This window comes from Dipodomys ordii, unplaced genomic scaffold (assembly GCF_000151885.1).
Source record: "Dipodomys ordii isolate 6190 unplaced genomic scaffold, Dord_2.0 Scaffold31, whole genome shotgun sequence".
NCBI lineage: Eukaryota > Metazoa > Chordata > Mammalia > Rodentia > Heteromyidae > Dipodomys > Dipodomys ordii.
Genome location: NW_012267247.1, coordinates 2,343,780 through 2,357,172, shown reverse-complemented (window position 1 = coordinate 2,357,172; position 13,393 = coordinate 2,343,780). Strand labels below are relative to the sequence as shown.

The window sequence follows — 13,393 nt, the reverse complement described above, 5'->3', positions numbered from 1 at the left end:
GGGCTCTGTCCTTTAGCTCTTCAGCTCAAGGCTAGCGCTCTACCACTTGAGCCACAGCGCCACTTCCGGCTTTTTTCTTTGTGCTTATGTGGTGCTGAGGAATCGAACCCAGGGCCTCAGGCATGCAAGGTAAGCGCTCTACCACTGAGCCACCTTCCTAGCCCCTGCTTTTAATTTTTTGAGACAGGTTCTTCCCATGTATCCCAGACTGGCCTCAAGCTCACAATTTGCCTGGGCTCCTCAATGCTGGGATTCCACGTATGGAACACAATGAACAGTTGGCATTTGCTTCAAAAGGGAGATAACTTTATAGTTTTGGCCATTTGGGGGCATTTTGTTCCCTAATTCTTAATTAAATCCAGAAGGCATAGACTCTCATAAAAATATTTATTACTTTGGTTGGCTTATTGTGTGCATACTATTTCACAGCCAAGATTCTGACTTTATAAACATCAAAAATACACTAAAACTAGGCACCAGTGGCTCATGCCTGTAATCCCAGTTACTGCTCAGGCTGAGATCCCAGTTTGAAGCCAGCTCTAGCAGAAAAGCCCATGAGACTCCTATCTCCAGTTAACCACCAAAAAGTTGGAAGTGGTGGCTCAAGTGGTAGGGTGCAAAAAAGCTAAGGGAGCCAAGCACCAGCAGATCATGCCAGTAATCCTAGCTGAGATCTGAGGATTGCAGTTCAAAGCCATTCTGGACAGGAAAGTCCGGGTGAATTTCTTATCTCTATAACCATCCCCCAAAAACCCAGAAGTGGCATTGTGGCTCAGTGATAGGACGCTAGCCTTGAGCAAAGAGCTCAGGGACAGCACCTAGACTCTGAGTTCAACCCCCAGTTCCAGCACATACACTAACACAAAAGCACTTAAAAGAGCTGGAGGCATGGTTCAGTTATATAGCACTTGCCTAGCAAGAGGTCCTGAGTTCAAGCCACCAACCACACACACATACAAAATGTTTTCTTCTCTACTAATATAGTTCCTTAGTACAGCTGGTTTCATGACTTTAGGATAAATTAAGCTAATAACAGCATCTGCATCACCTCAGAGGTCTAAGGCTCAGTGTCAAAAACTGCTAGCTCAAAGAAGGCCACAGCTTGTAGTAAGGAATCGTACAATTCCTCCTGCCTGTGTGTGCCCGAAGATAACATGTATCTGTAGCCCACTATTTTGTCCGGTGGGAAGAACACGCGTGGCGCCTCGCTCAGCACAGAGTTGGACAGGAACTGCTTCACCAGCTCCTTCCCACTGGTCCGCGTGGAGCCAATCATCAGTTGGAAGTACTTGCCCACCTCAATGCGGTGCATGCTCAGCACACAGTGCTGTCCATCCTGGGCAAAAGTTCTGTTTAATAGGGCGTACAGCATAGCTTCCGTGATATGAAAATGTAACAGTGCAGGAAACAGAGAGGAGTTCTGCATGGAAAGGCCTATTTTTTCTAGAACGTAGAAATCTGCTTTAGGCATCTTTGAAATGACTGAAGATATCTTTATAAAAAGAAAGAAAAAAGAAAAGTAAGCAGAAGTAATGCATTAAGTTTTATGCTTGGGTCCCCCTTTCTGTCCCATTTCTATTTAAAAATACTATAATGAAGTATCTACATATTTTACTACTGCCATTTTTGAAATAATTGAAAGCTCTTTAGGGGCAGACCAGTTCTGGTCCTGCTTCTCTCAAAAGCAAGCTGAACTGTTCAGTCCTCCTAACTAATGGTTCCTTCATCTGTAAAACAGGCATCTAATTTCTAAATATCTATTTTGGCTTTAAGATCAGACAATTTAAAATTTATCTTTGGTAAAATTAGATCAACTACAGTTGGCCACTGGTGGCTCATGCTTGTAATCCTAGCTACTCAGGAGGCTGAGATCTGAGGATTGAGGTTCAAAACTAGCCCAGGCAAGAACATCTATAAGACTTCAATTAACTACAAAAAAAGCTGAAGTGGAGCTGTGGCTCAAGTGGTAGAGTATTATTAGCCTTAAGCTCAAAAGATTAGGAAAACGGGCTGGGAAGGTGGCTCAGTGGTAAGAGTGCTTGCCTTGCATGCATGAGGCCCTGGGTTCGATTCCTCAGCACCATATAAGCAGAAAAAGCCAGAAGTGTGCTGTGGCTCAAGTGGTAGAGCGCTCGCCTTGAGCTGAAGAGCTGAGGGACAGCGCCCAGGCCCAGAGTTCAGGCCCCACAGCTGACAAAAAAAAAAAAAAAGATTAGGACAACAGCCAGGCCCTGAACTCAGGGCCTCATGTGCCCGCTAAGCTTTTTCATTCCAGGCTGGCACTCTACCACTTGAGCTAGAGCACTACTTCTGGTTTTTTGGTGGTTAACTGGAGTCTGCCTAGGCTGACTCTGAACTTCAATCCCCACATCTCATCCTCCTAAGTAGCTAGGATTACAGGTGTGAACCACTGGTGCATGGTATAACATGGGTTTTCTCAACATCTTGCTTTTGATATAAAGGCATTTTTTTCAAATAACAAAAAAAAATCAAAAGTTGACAAAAACATAATACAGTGGGTAAGGAGTAAGTGCCCAATCAGACACAGCCTTCCTATTTCCATTCCTTTTAGAATTAGAAGATTAAACCACAAAGAACTACAGAGAACATACAAGGAGGTACATAAATAACAGGCAAGAATTTGGAAATGCAGCTGTCTTACCTGTTCTAAATAGAATGATGATGGGTATGTTTTATTTGTCAACTTCCAACAGTCACTTTGCTGCCAGTCCAGCACTGCCAGTTTACGATCAAGGTGAGCCCACGCAATTCTTCGGGTACCAAAAACAATAGATACGATACTATTAACTGCCTGAAAGAAAAGGTCTGGCTTTATTATAAGTACAAACATTTTAACAGGTACAAAGCCTAATCTTCAAACTCAGAATGCTTACCTAGTTCATGCAAGTTCATTTACACTTTATGAATGGAGAACTGCTGTTGCCAGGGTCTCTACTAGATAGTAAACAACGAGGAACATAACTGTACATTGTAAGCAATGCCTCCAGGTCATGTGGTCTACCTGCAATCCCAATTACAGGTAAATAAGATGGAAATGGAGGCAGGGGGATCAGAAATTCTAGCCCAGCATGGACAAAAAACTTAATGAGACACCAAAATACAAAAAGGGTGGAGGGTGTGGTTGAGTGGCAGAATGCTTGGTGAGCATGCACCGGATCATGGGATTACTCCCCAGTACTCAAAGAAAGGGGTGGTTGGAGAAGTAGTTTAAGTGAGTCCCACCCTAATATTGAGAAAAAAGGAAAGAAGAAATGTTGCCATATAACAGTTACTGTGCGGAGCAGAAGTTGTGGGGAGGGTCACTGGAGGACTGGCAGGATGAGTGAAATGGTAAATGCGAAGGTACTTTCCAATGAAATTATCTGAGTAAAGAGTGGGAAAAGGAGGAGAAGGGTAGGCACATTTTTGTAAGATTAACTAGCTGGCTTTACCCTGAGAACTGCAAAGAACCACCAAAGCCTGCATGGGGTGAGAGGCATGCACCCTCAGGCCAGGCTCCACATGTATTCTAGCAGATGGGAAGTTCTGAGTTCAAACATCAGTACTACAAAATTAAATAAACAGGCCTTCTAATAGTAACACAGCAGATGACTGGACATAGGATTCATCTCGGGAGATAAAATACACCTCTTTCCCTTACCCTGTGGCTCATTAAGTTATTTAGTGTTTGGTTTTATTTAACTCTTTTTAATTATTTTTTTTTGGGGGGGAGGGAGTGTACTGAGGATCAAATCCAGGACTTTGCATTTGCTAGGCAAGGACTTTGCCACTGAGCTACATCCCAGCCCTCATTAACTTATACTGATAAATATACTTCTAGTATGTTCTGTGAACACAGGGGCAATTAAGCAGGAACAATTTTAATTCTATCTCCATCTCCCTTTCAATGCTAAATAAATCACTGGAGAAGGGTGTGTGTGTGTGTGTTTGTGTGTGTGTGTGTGTGTAAGGGATGTGTGTGTAAGGGGTGTGTGTGTGAGGGGTCTGTGTGTGAGGGGTGTGTGTGTGGTGTGTGTGTGTGTGTGTGTGTACTCATGACCTGTGCCTCCTAGGCAGGTGCTCCACTACTTGAGCCAGGCCCCAAGTCCTAGGTAAGTATCTTAAGGGCAGAATAGGCATGGTGGCACAAGCCTGTGATCCCAGCACTTAAGAGTTCAAGGCTGCCGGGCGCCAGGGGCTCACACCTGTAATCCTAGCTACTGAGAAGGCTGGGATTTGAGGATCACAGTTCAAAGCCAGGCCGGCAGAAAAGTCCAAGAGACTCTTATCTCCAATAAACCACTAGGAAACTGGAAGTGGTAGTGGTGCTGTGGCTCAAGTGGTAGAGCACTAGCCTTGAGCTGAAGAGCTGAGGGACAGCGCCCACGCCCAGAGTTCAGGCCCCACGACCGACAAAAAAAAAAAAAAAAGTTCAAGGCTAGGGCTGGGCAGGTAGCTCAATGGTAGAGTGCTTGCCTTGCATGCATGAGGCCCTGGGTTTGATTCTTCCACACCACATAAGCAGAATAAACCAGAAGTGGCACTGTGGCTCAGGTGTCAAGTGGTAGAGCACTAGTCTTGAGTTGAAGAGCTGAGGGACAGTGCCCAGGCTCAGAGTTCAAGCCCCACAACTGATAAAACACACACATACACACACACCCTCTCTCTTGGCTCTAGTTCAAGCCCTACAATTGACAAAACACATATATAAGCCGGGCGCTGGTGGCTCACGCCTGTAATCCTAGCTACTCAGGAGGCTGAGATCTGAGGATCGCGGTTCAAAGCCAGCCCGGGCAGGAGAGACCTTGAGACTCCTATCTCCAATAAACCACCAGAAATCCGGAAGTGGCGCTGTAGCTCAAGTGGTAGAGCACTCACCTTGAGCTAAAGAGCTGAGGGACAGCGCCCAGGCCCAGAGTTCAAGCCCCACGACCGACAAAAAAAAAAAAAAAAACATACACACACACACACACACACACACACCTCTCTTGGCTCTAGTTCAAGCCCCACAATTGACAAAACACACACACACACACACACTCTTGGCTCTTGTATTTAGCACATTGAACCTCAAGCTTTAGTATGCATGAGCACTCCTAAGCCACCTGCTCAAATGACGTTCCTGGCCTATAGATTTTTTTTTCCTGGCATTACTGGAGTTTGGACTCAACAGTACTGAGGGCCTCATGCTTGCTAGTCAAGAAAGCACCACATGAGCCACACCTCTGTCCAACTGTTTTTCCATTAGGTTATTTTAGGGTCTTGCTTCTTTGCCAGAGGCTGACTTTGGCAATCCTTCAAAGTAATTAGAATTTCAATTGTCTGCTACTACAGTCAGCTTATCTGTTGAGATGGGATCTCAAAGTTAGATGGGATCTAACTTTTTGCCCAGACAGCCTTCAAACTACAAATGGCCACGTTCCAACTACCTTGAATAAAAGTGAGAGCCACTATTAGATTTTTTTTTTAACTGTATTTTTTTTGTCTTTTCTTTTTTGGTACCGGGGATCGAACCCAGGACGTTGCGCTTGCTAAGCAAGCGCTTTGCCCCTGAGCTACATCCCAGCCCTTTTGTGTGGGTTTTTTTTTTAACTGTATTTTTTTTGTCTACTATTAGATTTTTTTAAAAATTATTTTATGGCACATATTTTTCTCCATATAAACTGACTTTGAACTTAGCCTCCCTAAGCTGGACTTGCTGGCTATCCTAGCAACTCTGGATGATGAGAGTTTGAGGCCAGCCTGGGCAAAAAGTGAGACCTTGCGTCAACAAACTGAGCACAGCAATGTGAGCCTGTAATTCCCAGGAAAAGTTCAAGGCCCAGCTGGGCATGGATGCTCAGGCATGTAATCTTTGCTAAGTTGGCTAGTAGAGATCAGGGGACTATGAATCCAGGCCAGTCCAGGCCTTGAATAGAAGTTCATGAGATTCCATCTCATAAATAAAACTCCTCCATGAAAAATGTAGATTAAACATGTTTCTCATCTACTACAGCAGAATTTCTATACTGTCTGTGGATGGACTTTATGACCTTTGCATGTATTCACAGCATTTTGTGTATATGTGATTGACAGATAGGTAGGTAGGTAGATAGATATATAGATAGATAGACAGGCAATACAGAAATTTATATGCATATATATTCTCCAGCACAACCGAAAACTACTGTTTTTTTTTTTTTTGGTTGGTCACGGGGCTTGAACTTAGAGCCTGGGTGCTGTCGTTGAGCTTTTCTTTTTCTTTTTTTCTTTTTTTGTCGGTCAAGGGGCCTGAACTCTGGGCCTGGGCGCTGTCCCTCAGCTCTTCAGCTGTAGACTAGCACTCTACCACTTGAGCCTCAGCCCCACTTCCGGCTTTCTCTGTTTATGTGGTGCTGAGGAATCAATTGAACCCAGGGCCTCATGCATGCAAGGCAAGCACTCTACCACTGAGCCACCTTCCCAGCCCCTAGTTGAGCTTTTCAAGTCTAGCACTCTACCACTTGAGCCACAGCTCCACTTCTGGCTTTCTGGTGGTTAAGTGGAGATAAGAATCTCATGGACCTTCCTGCCCAGGCTGGTTTTGAACTGTGATCCTCAGATCTCAGCCTCCTGAGTAGCTAGGATTACATGTGTAAGCTACCAGCACCTGGCAAAACCACTGTTATTTTAAAAAATGATGCTAGTATTGTTATAGGACATAAGGCATCTTTTCCTGTTCCATTATTGGGGCTTAAACTCAGGGCAATTTTTTTTTCTTTTGCCAGTACTGGAGGCTTGAACTCAGAGTCTGGGCACTGTCCCTTAGGTTTTTTTCCTTACGGCTAGGACTCTACAATTTGAGCCACATTTCTACTTCTGGTTTTCTGGTGATTAATTGGAGGTAAGAGTCTCATGGACTTTCCAGGCCAGGCTTTGAACTGTTATCCTCAGATCTTTTTTTTTTGGGTCCGGTCGTGGGGCCTGAACTCTGGGCCTGGGTGCTGTCCCTCAGCTCTTCAGCTCAAGGCTAGCACTCTACCACATGAGTCACAGTGCCACTTCTGGCTTTTTTTTTTTCTGCTCATGTGGTGCTGAGGAATGGAACCCAGGGCCTCATGCATGCAAGGCAAGCACTCTACCACTGAGCTACCTTCCCAGCCCATATCCTCAGATCTTAGCCTTCTGAATATCTAGGATATTATAGGAGTGAGCAACTGGCACCAAGCAAGAGACCATTTTTATCAAGCAATGCTACACAGACCTAAGTTCCACCAAAGTTCAACTTATATGCCTAGCTCTACCAACAAACCTGCAGAGCCCTGTCTTAGTAATCCACAACCAAATGTCCCAAATAGTGCTTTACAGAGTAAGTTTTTAAAAATCAGGCAGTATAACAGTCATGAAGAGGAATGGTGTATACCTTAAGTCTCTCTGTTTCTACATCTGGTTTGATGAGTTTTCCAAGTTGCCGTTTTTCCTGTAAATTTCTTTTTTCCTTTCTGGTCTCTGGACAAAGAATGGAGTTACAAACTTGAAAAGCAGTTTTATACTGGATCAAGGGCACATTTATCAAACTCTCCAAATTCTGAAATGGCCCAAACTTTTCTCTGTGTGCAATAATATTGATGGACTTTCTTCCACGAAGCAATCTGAAAACTTCAAGTTCCTTAGTAGATGCTGTATTCAGTACATGCAAGATAGAAGCTTGCTGTTCTGCAGAGAAGAGCGTGTCAAGTGTATTTCCCAACTGCTTTGCATTTTCATCACAAGCAGCAACACTGGGAATAACTTGCTCAGGTAGAGTGGATTTTTTCCGATAGCAGAAACTATGTAGGGCCTGAGATAAGGATGACTGAAGTAGGACTGGAAAGCATCTCCACCTCCCTAGAGGGAAAATTTAGCAAAATTTATGTTAGAATAGCCTTTTTTTAAGTGTTAGTTGCAAACTTAACTAATCCTTTGCAAAGGCATATAGACTTGCAGGGAAGTTAATTTAATTTATAGTTCAGTAGAACTGTATTAGATCATAAGAAATCCTCTCTTATGATTTCAGAATGACTGATAGATAGACAGACCATAGATAATTATCTCTCCAGCTTTTATTTATTTTTTGTCAGGCCTGTGGCTTGAACTTGGGGTCTGGGCACTGTCCCTGAGCTTCTTTGTGTTCAAGGCTAGCACTTTACCATTTGAGCGACAGCACCACGTCTGGCTTTTTCTGCTTATGTCGTATTGAGGAATCGAACCCAGGGCTTCATGCATGCTAGACAAGCATTCTACTACTAAGTCACATTCCCAGCCTACAGCTGTTTCTGTTGTTTTGAGCTGGTCCTGAGGCTTGAACTCACAATATGGGTGCTGGCCTTAAGCTTTTTCACTCTACCACTGAAGCTACAGCTCCACTTCTGGATTTGGTGTAATTAATTGGAGATGAGAGTCTCATGGACTTTGCTGCCTGGGGTTGGCTGAGAACCAAAATCCTCTGACTCAGCCTCCCAAATAGCTAGGATTACAGGTATAAGCCACTGGCTCAAGGCTGCTGGATATGATAGATAGATAGATAGATAGATAGACAGACAGACAGACAGACAGATAGATAGAGCTATATATATTTTTTTACTTTATTTCTTTCTGTTGTGGGTCTTGAACTCTGGGCCTGGGTGCTATCCCTCAGTTCTTCAGCTCAAGGCGAGTGCTCTACCACTTGAGCCACAGCTCCATGTCTGCTTTTCTGGTGGCTAATTGGAAATAAGATTCTCATGGACTGGCTTTGAACCATGATTCTCAGCTTTCAGCCTCCTGAGTAGCTAGGATTACAGGTGTGAGGCACCTGCACTCGGCTTGTTTTTTAAATTTGTAATGTTAATCTTTTTGTAACTGACACAGCTTAAGATTTACATTCACGTGTAGTTCTACTAGTTTATTATCTGGTAGAACTAAAGAAAACCTGTATTTCTAGCAATAGAGGCTGAGATATGAGCATCTCAGAAACAGGGCAGAGCAGATAAATCTGAGGATTCTTATCCTCATTTAGATAGTGTGGCTCCAGTGGAAGGATGACAGCCAGAGCACGAGTCCCTGAGTTCAAGACCCATTACCAGCACATACAAAAATCAAGTTTACAAGAGTCTTTTAGCCAAGTGATAGATTTTTTTTTTTTTTTTGGTCCGTTGTGGGCCTGAACTCTGGGCCTGGTGCTGTCCCTCAGCTCTTCAGCTCAAGGTTAGCGCTCTACCACTTGAGCCACAGCACCACTTCCGGCTTTTTCTGCTTATGTGGTGCTGAGAAATCGAACCCAGGGCCTCAAGGATGCAAGGCAAGTGCTCTACCACTGAGCCACCTTCCCAGCCCAAGAGTTTTTTCTTCTGTGCGCTTTTCAGGATATCTACCGCGACCACGTTTTGACAAGCAGGACAAACACCTCACAATGACGAACTCTGTAAAACCAATGCAAGTCACCCCACCATCGCCGCCACAGAACAAGGACGCGGCTGGAAGAGCATCCTGATCTCTGGGCGGGGGACTCGAGGACCACAGCCGCCCCATGGGCTCAGCCAGATCGCTCAACATTCGACCTGGACATGGGTCAATAAAATACATACTTTGCTTTCTTTCTTTGTTAAAGCTAGACACTGGTGGCTCACGCCTGTAATCCAAGCTACTCAGGAGGCTGAAATCTGCGGTTCAATGCCAGCCCGGGCAGGAAAGTCCGTGAAACTCTTAGCTTCAATGAAGAAGCCTCAAGTGGAGCTGTGGCTCAAGTGGTAGGGCGCTAACCTTCTGCAAGCGAGCTCAGGGCCAGAGCCCAAGCCCTGAGTACAAGCCCCAGGACCGGCACCATTAGTTTCGAAGACACTGGAATCAGAGTCTAATGTTAGATGGGAAATTAACGCTGTGTTCCAGACACCCTACCTCCCGCGTGGAGGAGACACGGCAGGCTCATCTTCCAAGTTGCATTACTCCAGTCCCACCGCTCAACCTCCCGCCACTTCCTGTTCCTGAGTACTTTGCCCAAAAGCGCCCGGGCCGGAGCTCTTCTTAAAAGGTTCCGGCTGAGGCGGAGTTCCGGGGTGGGTCCCATTGGGCAGTGAGAAGTCAGCGGCTTCCGGTTGGATGCTAACGCCGGAGCTGGGCGGGACTTCCTGGAAGGACCCTGCCTACCTTGTTCTAGGCGGATAGACTGAACCGAGTACACGAATAATCAGGTCGCCGGGTACAGTGAGATAACTGCGAGGCGTGAGCAGCCCAGCGAGGAAAAAACAAAACAAAACGACAAACCGAACAGGTATAAACCGGTACCTGTGGTTCAGACCGGCAATCCTAGCTACTCCCGAGGCTGACATCGGAGGATAGAGGTTCAAAGCCAACCCCCGTGGGAAAGCCGATGAGACTTCTAACTCGAATTAACTAATGAAAAAGCAGGAAATGGAGCTATGTCTCAAGTGGCAGGGCGCTAAACTTGAGGGAAAGTGCCAGGCCCTGAGTTCAAGCCCTAGGACCAGCACACACACACACACACACACACACACACACACACACACACACGTACGTATAACAGAAGGGCGGAGTAGGCTTTTGGAAGGATAGAGGGAAATGAATCTGGTGCCAAATCTGTTTGGTCCTTGAATGCAGACTGGAGTAGTTAAGTAGTTTCAGCATATTTCTTAATTTTGAGCTGCAAAATTAAAACTGAAGGTGTGTTTCTCGAAAAAAAAATTTTTTTATAAGTCCATTAGTAGTCAACCAACCTGAAGCTGGATTGGAGATGAAGAGCCTGGGCGCAAGGAGAACATCTGGGAAGGCTTTCTATCTTTCTAAAGGAGAGGGGAACTGTGATGAATTGAACCTGGAAACTGGAAAGAAAAGGATTGTTTGTGGAAGACATGAAGACCTCAGCCGGTTTTTTATGAAAAACAAAGAAGTCAGTAGGAAAGGAAGGTGAAGAGTTTGTAAACCAGCCATGGATTGTCTCCATGAAGGCTGTGTGGGAAATCATAAACTATTAATATGAATCCTTGGTAGGAGAGCTAGGCATGGTGATATACAACACTTAGGAAGCTGAAGCCAGATTGCAAGTTTGAGGCTAGCCTGGGCTAACTAGCAGAACTGGGTCTCAAAAAGAATAAGGTACAATAGTAATATTTTATAGGAATTCTAGGATCTCTGCCGTTTCTGCACGATTTAAAAAAAAAAAAGTAAACTTTTGCCGGCGGCAGTGGCTCACGCCTGTAATCCTAGCTATTCAGGAAGCTAAGATCTGAGGATCGTGGTTCAAAGCCAGCCATGGCAGGAAAGCCCTGTGATAAATAAACCACCAGAAAACCTGAAGTGGCACTGTGGCTCAAGTGGTAGAGCACTCACCTTGAGCTGAAGAGCTGAGGGAAAGCACCCAGGCCCAGAGTTCAAGCCCCACAACTAACAAAAAAAATTTTTTTAAATAAAAATAAAGTCAACTTCTTGTGTAAAATCTTTCGAATCAGAAATTCTCTTCCATCCCAGAGCTTATTCAATTTACTGAGGTATTATGGTTTAGTTGTATAAATGGTGATTGATTTACTTAGGAGGCTGAAACTGGGAGGACTGTGGTTTAAAGGCCAACCTGGCCAGAAAAATACACAAGATCCCTCCTCTGTGATTGTGAGCCTGTCATCCTAGCCACAATGGGAAGCCATAAAATAGATCAATAACAGCCTAGGTGCTGGCCAGGAAAAGAACTGATAAACTATCTGGAAGATAGCTAGCACAAAAAGGGCTGGAGGTGTGGCTCAGCGGCAAAACAACTGAAAGGGAAGTAGGAAGCCCTGAGTTCCAACCACAATGCAGGAGGTGGGGGGAGAGCAGAGAAAAAAGACATGTTGAATTCCTAACTCTAAATACTTCAGAGTATGACCTCACATTGGAAATGAGGTCCTGGTGATGCTTTAATAGATGACTGGGTTCACTGTGAGGCCATAACGTGGCACTTAGGAACTGAGCCAGCGTAGGTAGCTTAGGTACTGTCTGCTTCTCTGAGCCTTACATCCCTTACTTGTCAAATGAAGATATCGGTTCCTTTCTCACTTGACCATTTCGAGGATTATTGAGAAACTGAATGTAGAGAACTCACATATAATGAAGGATCAATAAATACTAGTTTCTCCATGAAAACATCACCACTTTTTCAGTATTATCAATGGCCTTGAGACCTTCATCCCTCAAAGCATTCATTCAGAAATATTCTTTGACCAGAACTTGGAGACAGTAGTAGAGAAAGAAACAATCAGTGTTTATGATTCACCATAAGCCAGAATCACTGATTTCATTCAAAATTCAGAATCATGACTTTTATTCAAAATGAAAGTCGTTGTTTTCCTCCAGAATTTGGCTCCTTTTCACTTCTGTTTTTCTTGCCTAGATACAGATGTCCCTAGCTCAGATTAACTAACTTGGATTAATTTTGTGCATTTGAGCATCACAAATGTTCCATAACTTCATGACCTTGAGGTAGGTAAACATTTCTTACACAAGCCAGAAATAGCATAGAACTTAATGATAAATAAATTGAATATTCATTAACAGGCACCATTAAGTGGGTGAAAAGGCAGCCAACAGTGAAAGATGATGTCTACAATGCTATAACAAGGAACTTGTATCCAGAATAAATTATCATTTTCTTTTTCTTTTTTCTTTTTTGGTGGTGGTAGAGGTGTTGTGGTCCTGGGTCTTGAACTAAGGGCCTAAGTGCTGTCCCTGAACTGTTTTTTTTTTTTTTTGTCATGGGTCTTGAACTTGGAGCCTAGGCACTATCCCTGAGCTCTTTTTGCTTAAGATAATGTTCTACCACTTTGAGCCGCAGTGCCACTTCTGTTTTTTCTGGTGGTTAATTGGAGATAAGAGTCTCAGGGACTTTCCTACCCAGGCTGGCTTTGAACTGGAATCCTCAGATCTCAGCCACCCGGGCTGGGAATGTGGCTTAGTGGTAGAGTGCTTGCCTAGCATGCATGAAAACCTGAGTTCAATTTTTCAGCATCACATAAACAGATCTAAGCCTCCTAAGTAGCTAAGATTATAGGCCCAAACCACTGATGCCCAGGTAGCATGCCGCTCTAACACTGTACTGTGTATTTGTATATTTTCATTTTCTACCTCCCCATATGGTAGGTAAGCTCCACAAAGGCAGCTATATCCCAGCACACACAGAAATGCAGGGCACATAGTAAGTGCTTCCTAAAGATTTAAGAATAGGTGAGCAAATTTTTTTTTTTTTTTTGTCGGTCGTGGGGCTTGAACTCCGGGCCTGGGCGCTGTCCCTCAGCTCTTCAGCTCAAGGCGAGCACTCTACCGTTTGAGCTACAGCACCACTTCCGGTTTTCTGGTGGTTTATTGGAGATAGGAGTCTCATGGTCTTTCCTGCCCGGGCTGGCTTTGAACCTCGATCCTCAGATCTCAGCCT

The 13,393-nt window shown here is 44.4% G+C and overlaps 1 protein-coding gene across 1 annotated transcript; it reads right to left on the bottom strand.

The window, feature by feature from the left end:
- Positions 1–777: 777 nt before the first annotated feature.
- Positions 778–9,956, bottom strand: Tefm (transcription elongation factor, mitochondrial). The gene is made up of 4 exons (XM_013016562.1): positions 9,874–9,956; positions 7,382–7,845; positions 2,663–2,812; positions 778–1,492 (listed from the first exon to the last, which is right to left on the bottom strand). The coding sequence occupies exons 1-4, from the start codon at positions 9,902–9,904 to the stop codon at positions 1,058–1,060; spliced, it is 1,080 nt and encodes a 359-aa protein (XP_012872016.1). The 5' UTR covers positions 9,905–9,956; the 3' UTR covers positions 778–1,057.
- Between the last annotated feature and the right edge of the window lie 3,437 nt (positions 9,957–13,393).